The sequence below is a fragment of the Rhododendron vialii genome, chromosome 1a, assembly GCF_030253575.1.
Source record: "Rhododendron vialii isolate Sample 1 chromosome 1a, ASM3025357v1".
Lineage (NCBI taxonomy): Eukaryota > Viridiplantae > Streptophyta > Magnoliopsida > Ericales > Ericaceae > Rhododendron > Rhododendron vialii.
Genome location: NC_080557.1, coordinates 25,213,255 through 25,226,622, shown reverse-complemented (window position 1 = coordinate 25,226,622; position 13,368 = coordinate 25,213,255). Strand labels below are relative to the sequence as shown.

Sequence of the window (13,368 nt, the reverse complement as noted above, 5' to 3'; positions counted from 1 at the left end):
GTATGTGCACTACTGGCGTGGGGATCATCGGTCACCTGTTCTTATTTTAATGTCTTCTTTTATCACCTATCAGCATGCTAAGAATCAGTTTATTGCTTTCTGTGTTTAGACTTGATTAGTTATAACATCCATTACTTGCTCTCGTTATTGTCTTGAAAGGCCTCTGGGATCCTTCTGGTCGTGTTCCAGAGCCCAGACGATGCAAAGCCAAGCACTGGACTGTGGTATTACCTGCGTACGGCATTTGAAACTGGCGTACGGCAGTAGGCCCACGATTCAGTGACTGGCCCTTGCATCTTAGTGTGATCTTGGCCTCTTTTATGTCCCCACTCTGTTTAGGGGGTTTCTTGTCTATTTTCATGGCTCCAAGCCATCTCATCCGTCTGTAAATATATATTCTACTTTATTTAACTGCATGGTTTATCCTGGGTGTGCGCTGGTCCCTTTCCAGAGCCCAGAGGGTTGCAAACAAAGACTGAGTGACCAAGCAAGTGGAGTACGCCAGTTATGAGGTGGCGTGCGCAGGTCCATCAGCATGCAGTGGCTCGGCCAGTGCATGCTGACAGAACCTGCTTACGTTCCTTCAGGGCAGCGTACTTCAGTTTATTCAAGCTGCTCAGTGCTTGTTCTCAATCTATATTTAGCATTGCAAGCAAAATCATCCAGAAAACATTTTGTCACCTAACTGCAACTTGTTACAGTTTTAACCCCCATTAACTGTTCCCCCGCCCTAACTGGCTAAAAAAAATGATCAAATGAGAGAAAAATGCAAACGTTTTACAAAACGCCCGAGTAGAGACCGATCTCCGGATTGGGCGAGAGGGGTGCCATAAAACCCTTCCCTTCTCGTAACCTGGCTCCCGAACCTCAGATATCGAAGGTAACGACGGACCGGTCTACAAGCCTTTTTCAAATCGAACAAACGTGGCAAACGTTTTCGAGTTCGGTTCCTTGGGTGCTCTCACCGCTAAAACCCGAGTGGCGACTCTGAATCGAGGCGTTTCGCCGCGCTCTTCCAACAAAAGGGGCCGCACCCAAATTTTGCAAACAAAATTTCCGGGTAGCGTGCTCACAGATGTGTCATTGTTAACTATTTTTTTGTTAGATATACGTGTATTATGTAGAAATCGTTAATATTATGATCTAATGTGTGTAAGTTAAAGGGTTAGTGGGTATGGGTTATTCTATTGAGCTCCTGTAGCTCACGGTGTTACCTTTGGTGACCCTGACATATTATACACCTCTACACCTTGGAAGAAGCTTTTGGAGCCGAGGAGCTGGCTAGGATGGAGGAACAGGCGGAGCAGTAGATAGGAACCCTAGTTTCCCTTCCATGTTTGAATAAAAGTACTTTTGTAAGAGTTATGTTGTAATATCGAGCCAGACACTATTTAGTTTTCAATAAAATTGTCTATTTAACATTCCTAAAATTAGGGGCGTTACATTGTGTGCCTAAGCATAAGTGGTTTCCACTCCAAAGGCGTCTGTACATGTGGTGTTATGCTTTAAGTTGTGATTTGAGCATGATGAAGTGATATAGAGTTGGATGATCTTGCTAGATTAGTTTCAAGATTATAATGAATGATTCATAATTTCATATAAGAAAAGTTCTATCACAAAGTCTTTGCATGAAAACAAGACACAGAAACCAAGAAAATAGAAACATGGCACCTATGGTGTGGTAAATGAAAAGATGTGTTTTTGAAAAAGAGAAATGGTTTGAAAATCACAATGTGACCAAACGTGGTAGTCCATTGTGTGGTATGTGTATGTGTGTGCCAATGGGAACCTGGAGCGGCGGAACCATTGTGAGGATACTCGGGAACTCGGAGCGGCAGAACCGAGGCTGGGTGTGTAGCTTGGTTATCTGCGGAGAGGAGCCAATGCAGATTGTGTGTCAATGGGAACCCGGGGCGGCAAAACCGGGGTTGGGTGTGTAAAAATGATTTTGAAAATGTTGATTTGGTATATAAATGGAGACACGGTCTATGACAAGTCGCGTAGGAGAAACTTAGAAAATCATGGGCACCAACGTTAGTTTGGATAGTGAATGTGGATGTGTCATTGTTAACTGTTTTGCCAAAAATGCATGTACTATGTGGAAATCATTAGTTTTATGGTCTATTGTTTGTAAGTTAAGGGTTAGTGGATATGAATTATTCTATTGAGCTTTCATAGCTCATGGTGTTACCTTTGATGACCCTGAAATTTAAAAGTAATACCAAGTAATTAAAAATAAAATTCAAATATTCAACGAAATTTTTATTTACCAAAAATCAGGGTTGTTACAAACTACCCCCCTTAAAATAATTTCGTCCTCGAAATTGGTGCATGACTACGGATTAGACATAGTTGCTACCCTCCAAAACGCTTTGGCATCACACGGCCACTATCCAAGGCTCCGGCAGGTCCTGCTTAACAAAACGAGGTTGAAGTTGCTTCAGCCGTCGAACAATTTGCCATTGTGTATGCCTTTGAAGAAGTTTCCATCGTAAATACCAACGTCAAATGCAAAACTTCTACCAAATCATAATGCGGACTCGTACCCTACAAACATTTCCTTAGCACGTCCCTGTCGAATCAGCATGCGTCCCCACCTAACGATATTAAACCCATTTCCAAAATTAGGAAACAATGGACCGACTTGAGCAAAATAGCTCTATAATCGTAAGGCATAAGTACTCCATCTTCATTTCGGGGGGTATCGAACATCAGCAAGTAAGCCCTACGATATTCTACAAACTCGGAGATTATTAGCAAAGGCACTGAAAGAACCTATGCTATCACGGAAAAATTAAGCCTTTGGCAGCGTTGACTTCTGGCGGTAATTTCCGTTGTACGGCTGCTTCCAATTTAGTACTACTTTGACCTTACTTCCATCCACCGCGATTCCGTCCTTGGATACTACGTGCCCCAAGAACTTAACCACTTTTAGCCGGGACTCTCATATTCTTGCCTTGGCATAAAGTTGGCTATCTCGGAGTACTTGTAGTACTATTCGAAGGTGTCTTTCTTGCTCCTCCTTTTGGTAGAGTATGTCAAGATGTCATCAATGAACACCACTACAAATCCGTCTAAGTAGGGTTGAAAAATCTTATTCATGGGACACATGAATACTGCCGGAGCGTTTGTTAGCCCGAATGGCATCACTACAAACTTGTAGTGTCTGTATCTCGTACAAAAGGCTGTCTTAGCGATATACTCATCTCGGATCCTTAATTGATGATAGCCTGATCGAAGCTCGATCTTGGAGAAACAGGTCGCTCCTCTCAATTGATCAAAGAGATCATCGATCCTAGGCAATGGATTTACCGGTTCTTGATGTGACTTGACTTAGCTCCCTGTAGTCGATGCATAGTCGAAGTGTTCCTTCTTTATTTTTTGCGAATAGTGCTGGTGCTCCCCATGGTGACGTACTCGGCTTGATAAACCCTTTATCCAATAGCTCTTGCAATTGGGTCTTAAGTTCCTTTAGCTCAACTGGGGCCATTCAGTAGGTGCCATAGAGATTGGTGTCGTTCTCGGTTGGAGTCTTGTGGAGATATCTATCTCTCTTTGGGGTGGTAAGCCAGGAAGTTCTTTGGGGAATACATCGGCTTACTCACACACGATGTGTGGTAATCCCTCTTCCATTTCGTCGGCTTCTTTCAATTGGAGGCTAGCTAGCCATCCAAATAGTCGATTCTGCCACTTTGATCTTTTTGTCGTCGAACTCGCTGTCATCTATCCCCCTTAAAACGGAGATGGGTCCCTTTTGGGGTGTAAGCCGTCACCATCTTTTGATGACAGTCTATGACTACTCAGTGAGCCGATAGCTAGTCCATTCTTAAGATTACATCAAAATCCGCCAAGTCGATCACTCTGAGGTCGCAGGTGAGGCGCAGGTTGGTTACCTCGAGTTCGCACCCTCTACACACTAGACTAACAGCTATACTCCCCCCAAACGGTGATGTTACATTCATACTCGTACTTAGGGGTTCTGTTTCTAGTGTTAATCCAGTTACGCAGGTAGTAGATATGAATGCGATGCACTAGAGTCAAACAAGACTTGTACGCGGGTACTACATGATAGTAGCATACCTTGGATCACAGAAGGATCCTGATCTTGTTCCTCAGTCTGTAGTGCAAAAATACGCCCTCCAATGCCTTGCTGGGCTCCCATGGGCTATTTTCCTTTGTTTTGCCCATTTTGCTGTTGCAATAGACTTCCACAGTTTTGTCTCCTAAAACCGGCCGATCCAGGTTGTTGAGCTTTCTGATTTCCAAAGTTCCCATTCCTTTCTCTTTGAAGTTGGGGGCAGTCGCACTTATATTGACCCATAGCCTGGCAATTGAAACACTGAACTGTCGTAATGTCTCGACCACCTCTCTTTGGTTCGCCATTTCCGGGGATACTAGTCCTCCAGGGTTGGTTGTTTTGAGGCGGGTTAGAGGATTTTGTAGGGTAGGGTCCATGGCTATTGTGAGGTGGTTAGGTTCGGATCGGTCTGCCGACATTGCCTGTTGCCTTCCTCCATCGGGTTTTAAAGTCATTCTCCTCACTTTCCAGTCGCAGAGCGCATTTCACAACACCGGTATAGGTGGCAAAGGCTTGAGCTACCACAGCTCTTCTAGCAATCGTTAGCCCCCATTCAAACCTCCTTGCTTTCTTGTCTTCGGTTGCGATGGCAGTTTGGGCGTAGCGAGATAGTTCTTCGAATTTGGCCACGTACTGGGTGACCGTCATCGTTCCTTGTTTTAGGTTTAAGAACTCTTGTTCCTTGGCTAAGCGGAGGGGTGTGGGAAAGTACTTATCAAGAAATAGGGTTTTCGAATTCGGTGAAAGTCATAATGGCTACGGCATGTGTTGCCTCCATCAAGTCCCACCAATAGCGAGCTTCTCCTTTCAGCTAGTATGTGGCCAATGCTACCCTATCTCCGTCCTGGGTAATCCCTAAGGTTCTGAGGACCATTTTGACTTCATTCAGCCATGTCTCGACCACGACGGGTTTGGTGTCTCTGTGAAAGGTCAGGGGTCGGCGTTTACAGAACTCGTTCATAGCTTGAGTTCGGCTCATAGGTCCGTCGTTTTGGTTTTGGTTTTGGAGATTGGCGTTCAGGGCGGTTACGAACGCTTGCATGATTTAGGCTAGGTCGGGGTTCGCGTTAGAGGATCCTCCGTTATCATACCCTAATCCACTACGCCGATTCACCATCTACGAGGGAAATCGAAAAGGGGTTTTAGTCTATTTAAACAATTTTCCTTTTGCAAATGGTGTGTCTTTCTAAAGGTCAAAAGCAGTTTATCACATAGTATGCAACAGTACTCTTTAAATAAGCAAGATTTTCGTAGATGAGTAGAAAGATACAATCACAAGTATAGAGTCCTACTATAATGGCAAGTAGGGACAATGATAAGCGTGAATATCAATATTGACTAAGAAACATATAAGAATAAGTAGTAACTGAAATAAGCCTTTTATTATCAACATAGGAAGAGTACAGCTTAGGAAATTCTTCAACAGACAGAAGTGATCCTAGTTTTCGACATCCTACATCCCGAAGGATTACAATTGCTCTTAGGTCAGCCTAAGGTATGCCTAATTGGCATCCTCGGCTTTTGGGGTCTCGTCTTCTTCGAGATTCCCTCCACCTAACAGGTTTTTCTCCTCGGTCATCCCATTGGCGTCCTTGTCACCATCGACTTCTTCCTCCTTAACTCCAATCTCAAAGTTCTCCATCGGGGGTAAGGCACCAAAGAACCCATAGACAGCATACAGGATTGGGAACATTTCAGGAAACCAAAGGTCTTCCTCCACAGGAATAGGGGTATTCTGCTGCACCCTCATGAAATCTCGCTTTTCTGCGAGTACAGCGGCAACAAAGTTTGGGTCCTCCACTAGTTGAGTTATCATGGCTTCTATGGCGTTTTTGAGTTGGTGAGCTCCGGCTAACAGGTCGACTAGGTGGTTCAGATGGTTCATCTACAAGGAAAAGTTTAACCTCAATTAGTAACATCTTAGGACAAAGGTTTACTAACTTCTAGAGAAAACTTTCGAGTTTCTATATTCCACATTCAATCCACACCTTGCTTCAATCCGAAGATTGTTTTGTCAGAATTCCACCCAATTTGGGATGGTAAACTTAAACTCAATTCACATTTATACAATGGTCAAACTATCTTGTGGTTCTACCCATTCTACCCATGGCCGAGGTTTTGAACCTAAAGCTCTGATACCAAGTTGTAACTCCCCGAATTTTGTGAACGTTAAAAGGACATTTTTATTGAAACTTCAAAATAGAGTCTGGCTCATTATTACAATACAATCTCCATAAGAGTACTTTCATTACAAAAGGGAGGGAAACTAGGGTTCCTAACTACAGCTCCGCCTGCTCTTCCATCCTAGCCAGTTCTTCAGCTTCAAAGGCCTCCAAGGTGTACAGCTTACCTTGATCATCTACAAAGTCTGACACATTATACCAGCGTCGCCACCAGTATAATATGTTAGGGTCACCAAAGGTAACACTATGAGCTACGAGAGCTCAATAAAATAATCCATACCCACTAACCCTTAACTTACCAATAATAGATCACATAGTACATGCATAATTGACCAAACAGTTAACAATGACACATCCACATTCACTATCCACTAACGTTGGTGTCCGTGATTTTCTGAGTTTCTCCTACGCGACATCTCGTAGACCGCGTCACTGGTTTCACCTTTCATTTACCAAATCAACATTTTCAAAATCGTCATTTTACACACCCAACCTCGGTTCCGCCGCGCCGGTCTCCCGAGTATCCTCACAATAGTTCTGCCGCGCTGGTTTACCATTGGCACACAAAAACATGAAATTTGGCATTGGCTCCTCTCCACGGATAACCAATCCACAATTCAAACCCTAGGTTCCGCCGCTTCGGGTTTTCGAGTATTCTCACAATGGTTCCGCCGCTCCGAGTTCCCATTTGGATTTTCGAAAATCACAATTCATCCCTCGGTTCCACCGCTTCGGGTTCCCGAGTATACCACAATGGTTCCGCCGCTCCGGGTTCCCATTGGGTTTTCAAAATCATTCCTTTACACACACATACCACACAATGGGCAAGTCCGGCCGCATTGGGGTTTCAAATCCACACCTTGCCTTTAACACACTCTAGGTGTCATGTCTCTAACTTTCTCAATTTTTGTGTCACGTTTTCATGCTTAGACTCCGCAGTGGGACTTTCCATATACGTAATCATAAATCATTCATTGTAATCTTGAAACTAAACTAGCAAGATCATCCAACTCTATATTACAAATCATGCTCAAATCACCACTTAAAGCATAACGCCACATGTACGGACGCCTTTGGAGTGAAAATCACTTATGCTTTACAACAAGACAAGTAATGCAAACAATTCATAACGCATGCTCATAACCATCTAAAGATCAAAATATGAATACTTCTATCAACGATAAAGTCTTATCTTTTGCAAAACCGTTCTTTCTTCCTTTGTGGAAAATTCAAAACAACACATGTGTTTATTAGGGTAAAAGTTGATTATACCAACATGTTCATACTTCCATTAGCGAAAATAAGTTATTAACTATCATGCATTTCAAAACTTTATAAGTGACAGATAACCTTATCTACGGATAATCTACTTATACTTCCAACATACGGTTCTACGATTATACTTGGAGTTGGTGGACAAAGGGACTCTACCTTTCTTCTTGGCGGTAATGACGACTATGAAAAAAGTAAGTATGTCGGACGGGGTAACTTTCTACGGTGAGCTTCTAGTAGCTTCGAAAGAGAAAGGTTTCTCTCGAAACTAGATCTTGACGAAACTACTTAAACTTTATGGATCGAAAGGCGTGGTCGAGTGGCGGGTTTGGTGGCGGCCTAGGATAAGTTTCCTGAAGAACTCAAGAACAAAGAAGGACAAGCAAGAACAATGCAAGAATACAAGACTTTCTAGAGAGAGAAGTTGAAAGGTTTCAAGGTGTGAGTTGAATGGCAAGGATGAGGTGCTATTTATAGCAAAAGTCTTGGCTATTACCCAAGGTATAAAATTTTCCCTAGCAATTATTGTCCAATGGGTAAATGGGCAATTATGATAGGTATGGTCTTGTCTTGTCCTAAGAAAGGTTGCGTGCAAGAAAGAATAAAATGATATCTAGGCTAGGGAGTAGTCTTCCCATGTGTAGTCAATCCTAGGCTAGGTTGTAGTCAATTTCTAGGATAATTAAAGGCTAGTTTGGAAGCAAATCTAGTATGATTAATGCTCGGATTCTATGCTTGAAATTGACTAGAAATGGATTGTCAAGTCATAAATAGGGTTTAAGGCTAAAAGGGTAGCTTGGAGTGCACAACACACAAGCACACACCACACAAGCACACACCACACTCTCCCTCCTCTCTCCTCTCTCTCTCTCTCTCTCTCTCTCTCTCTCTCTCTTGTACCAAGTATGTATATATATGTATATATGTACATCTAGGAAAATCTAGGAAAGTAAGTCTAGGAGGGGAATTAGGTTCAAGGCTATTCTTCCTAGGCTTGCATGTATGACAAGGCTAAATTTGCTTCTTTTGGAAGCAAAATGATGGCATGAGTTGTCTTGTCAAATATGTAAACATATTGGCAAATCTAGCTTTCATTATCTAATGGACAAAAATTCCCCTAACATTTTATTATCCAATGGGTAAAGGAATAATGATGATGACTAAGGTTGAAATGACTAGACATGGAATATAATGATTACTTCATAGGGTCCAAAGATTCAATTAGGGTTTGGATGGGTTCATAAGACTCAAAGATGGTCAAAAAGGTCCATTTAGGATTAGGAGATTGTAACTAGGAGAATTGGTAGTTTGGTTTGTCCAACTAGTTGGTTGAAAACTATTTCTACTTGCCATGTAGGATTTTTAGTTAAAATATAATTTAAAAGGACTAAAATCTAATTATGACGGATTATAGAAATTAAAAAGAATTTTTAAAAGTAATACCAAGTAATTAAAAATAAAATTCAAATATTAAACGAAATTTTTATTTACCAAAAATCAGGGTCGTTACACCAACTATATTACTAATTAACAATGGTCAAAGGGAAATTGGATTGTTTTTCCATTTTTTGGTCAAAGGATTGTTTTTTAAAAGTAATACCTAGTGTTTTTTTTTTTTTTTTTTTTTGTCGTTATAAAAAAAATCTTCATATTTATTAATTTTGCGTCAAATTTTTGTGGATTATTGATTCGTATTGACGAGAGGAATCGCATAAGTAAAAAATTGTGACTTGTTACCCATTGTTTTTTTTGAAATTAACCAAAATTCAACACTTTTAGTCAATGCGATATATATATTTTTGAATAAGTATAAAACATAAATATGCTCGGGGCTTTTTTTTGGAAACTATGCCATTGCTACCTATGTTTCTCTAGGGCTAAATTTCAATTTTATCCCTTCCTTCATCTGTGGATTCCTAAATTTATTCCTCCAATTAAACTCCATGAGGCATAATATTTTAGATTGATGACATCCTTAAAAACCGAACTGGACTGGCAGTCTAGCCTATTCAACCTGTTGAATCGCTAACCGGACTGTAGTCCAATGACTCCAATCCGAAGTAACCCAAGAACCAGCTAGTCAGGCTACAAACGAACGGCTTCTTTCAACAAAATTGGATGTCGAACCAGAATTCGGCATGCAGTAACCAAAAGCGAGTAATAATTGATCAAGGTTGGACCACTGCTTGGAGGCTGGAGCCCACCACGTTTACGACTTCACACAAGAGTTGGAATTGGAGTAATGCCTATCAAAAAGCAAAGACTTGCACTTTTTTTTTTCTAAGCTAAAAAAATGGTGGACGAAGGGATGACCAGGCATAGCAATCCTTCTTGGGTATGACCATAGGAACTCCAGATCCACGGTGTATCTCAAGAGGGACCAAAGAATCATAACAACTACTGTCCTACCAAAAACTAGCGGGTCAAAACTGAATAGAAAAGAATGACCAAATTCGAAAAGGGCACCGTTAGCACAACTCGAACTTAATACCTCATATCACCCCTAATGCCTGATAGTGCAAAGACTTGCACTTGCAAGTCTCCTTCCTGTACTCCTTTCATTTCAAATGACTCAAGGACTAGTCAAACTTTTATTATTGCTTTTACGCCATTGTGACATCACGGTTGAATTCAAGTTTAAAGACTTGTTGCTCACCTGGCCGACTGCATTCATTCATCTAGTCTAATTTTAGATTTCGCCCGGTCTATTTACCATACCAACGCCACTGCTCTTTTTAAAGAAATTAGAGAACTCACTTGTTCTCGATCATTGACAACTATTGATCATAAACTCGTAATATTTTTTGAGACAATGTTCTTTTCATTTTTTTTTTATTGGATTGGATTACGAATAATATTCTTAACCTTATTATAAAAAGAGAAAAGGAGTATTTTTGCCAAACGCTCTCTATCCATACATACATACAAGGTATAAACACATCTTATAATTGCCGGGAAATATTTTCCGTTAACTACCAAATCGGATAATTATAATTAGCCTCAATCTTGACCCCAAGGACGGAACAATTGTCATCGTTTAGTAAAGAGACTAGGAACTTAAAAGTAGACCAAGTCGAATATTGATTTAGAAATTTAAGGACACACAATAGGTGTTTTTTTAGGTGTAAATTTTGTTATGTCTCGTCATTAACTTATACTCTTATTTATATATATATATATATATATATATATATATATATATAAGAGTATAAGTTATATATATATATATATATATATATAAATAAGAGTATAAGTTAATGACGAGACATAACAAAATTAGATAATTGAGGGGATAGAAGTGAAATTTATCCATTTCTCTAGCCCCACCCAAACACATGTATGCTATAGCTACTTTTTGTTTCCTACAAGGCAATTCCTACTAAGGTCTGAAGTTTGAATCCCCATCTAGTGTATAAAGTATAACATGCATTTCATCTGGTTGCTACTTGCCACTACATTTGCAATCTACTCATTGCAAGGATTTCTCAAAAAGGAGAGAGTAAATGTGAAATTACTTAAGTTTAAAGGAGAGAGTAAATGTGAAATTACTTAAGTTTAAAGGAGAGAGTAAATGTGAAATTACTTAAGTTTAGAGAGGCGATGGTAGAAATAAACTAATTTTGTAGGAATTAAAAAAGGGGTCAAAACAAGAAAAAAAATTATCCACATCAAAAATTACGTGAAAATTTTGAAATCACACGAAAAAATTAGAGGTCGTGGTCCTGCCTGTTTCAGCCTTTAGTTGGATATAAACCTGATGCAATTCAACTTTATTTATGTGGTTTGGCTTAGTAGCCATTCAAATTAATTTTTCGTCTTTACTTAAGAAAAATTCTCCCTGTAAGTTTTAGATCATTGGTTCATCTTAACAAGAGGAATCGACAAAAGTAAAGAATTTGATGCAAACTCAAAATTTTAATTTTTTTTAAATTCACAAAATTATGAGTGTGGTTCCTAACTTTTTACTTTTTTATTTCTTTCGTCGTTATATATATATATATATATATATATATATATATATATATATATATATATATATATATATATATATATATATATATATATATATATATATATTTATTTATTTATTTATTTATTTGATGCAAACTTACAAATACGAAAAAAATTGAACAAAGACGATTCCGCCAAACCAATTACCTTAATTTTAGGAATTTATTGAAAAAAACTGGAAAGCAATAATAAAAATGTAAGAGAAAATGGAGATATATCGTCTTCATTTGAATCAGCCAACTTAAAACAGAACAAAGAAGAGAACAAAATTTGTTTGTTAATTTGTTCAGCCTTGTTTGATCGAACAAAGAAGAGAACAAATGGTGTACCATATGCATCTATTTTATGGTTCATTCATAATATTTTAGCGTGTTTTGTAACTTTTGTTTTAGAATTCATAACTTATCAGCAGTAGATTTGTAACATTTTTATTATGATTCATAACATTTTGGTGTATCTCGTAACCTTTATACGATTCGTAACTTTTGGCTATACGATTCGTAACTTTTGGCAATACGATTCGTAACATTTTCTCTATAATTCATAACATTTTGGGGGACGCATATAATACACACCCAAATAAGGAGCGTGTATTGTAATCTTTTCAATTCCCACAACATAATAGGAGGTCCCTCAAGTACGTACTTACTCCATACTACTGGAGTATGATTTAAGTTTGGCATGATATATAGATTTCAAAGAAACCAAGTTTCGCTCGAAAGATGAAATTCAAGCTTCAAGGAAGCCGAGTTTCAGCTTTTGCAATGAAATTCCCGTTCCTCAAAAAACACGGGAAGATGAAGTATATCAAAAGATACTAGGAAGAGAAAACACTTTTTTACGGAGTCCTCCTAAACTTAGTTTTACAGCGTCCAATCTCTTGCGTCCAAAAGTGTTTTGGATGATCTGAATTAAAAACAAACTATTAGAGATATTTATTATTGGTCAAAATTTAAAAACATATCTCAACCATTAATTGCCGAGACGGATGGATGAGATTATGCGCCGTCGTTGATAACTTATTTACGAAAGAATCGTGAATAAGTTGCTCTCTACTAGAAAGTCATGAGATGGAGCAGAGAACTTACAACATCACTCCAATGAATGGATATGAAGGCACCGGTTAAGAGGATAACGGAGAAGATGATAACTCTAGCTGAAACCCCATTCTTGAGGTTCTTTAGCTGCTCAATCAAATTTGGTCCACAATTAACTCCCACAACCTGCAGCATCTGCTTCTCCTTAATTTGTTCTGAATTTGCTTTCAGCTGATGATCAAGATCATCAAGTTATACATCATACTCTCGATCTTGTTATTTTTGATAACTGAACGCCAGAATCTGCTTGCACACACCTCGACTAATTCTGCTGCTAACTAATCAAACTCTTTCAGATTCCATTGAGTTTGATTAATTAGGATTAGGAGTTGAATCAATATATCAACTCAACTTTTATCGTCAGTCAGGATGAAACAAAGGAAAAACAAGAGAAAATATATACTTGGAAATTGGTATCATCGTGAGGGTTCAACTGTGGGCAACCATTTGGAAATGGAAATTAATTTGTGGTGCAGATGCTTTCTTATCCTGATATTTTGTGGAAAGAATTGGCAATTTGGAAACATCTTGCGTCCTTTTTCTGAGATCAGTAAACATCGTGGGCGCGCCTTTGTCCCGTCAATGGACAAGAAGTCAAAGGCGATAGCACACCAAGGAAGGTTGTGGAGTTGAACGCACTAATATAAGTTTTTTTTTTTTTTGGAAATGATAATGTCAAAACAGTTTTTATTGGTGCTAAAATTTTAGTGCACAAAAAATTTGTACC

General features: G+C 39.2%; 1 protein-coding gene across 3 annotated transcripts in view; it reads right to left on the bottom strand.

Annotated features, from left to right (window-relative positions):
- The window catches only part of LOC131318470 (uncharacterized), a 44,822-nt gene extending 31,656 nt beyond the window's left edge, over nt 1–13,166 (bottom strand). The window contains exon 1 of one of the 3 annotated variants that reach the window (XM_058348295.1): nt 12,633–13,166. In XM_058348295.1, coding sequence (XP_058204278.1) covers nt 12,633–12,776 — 144 coding nt within the window. In that variant the 5' untranslated portion in view covers nt 12,777–13,166. The remainder of the gene's footprint in view (nt 1–12,632) is intronic. The other 2 variants (XM_058348285.1, XM_058348277.1) reach the window with 2 other exon arrangements.
- Nucleotides 13,167–13,368: the final 202 nt, after the last annotated feature.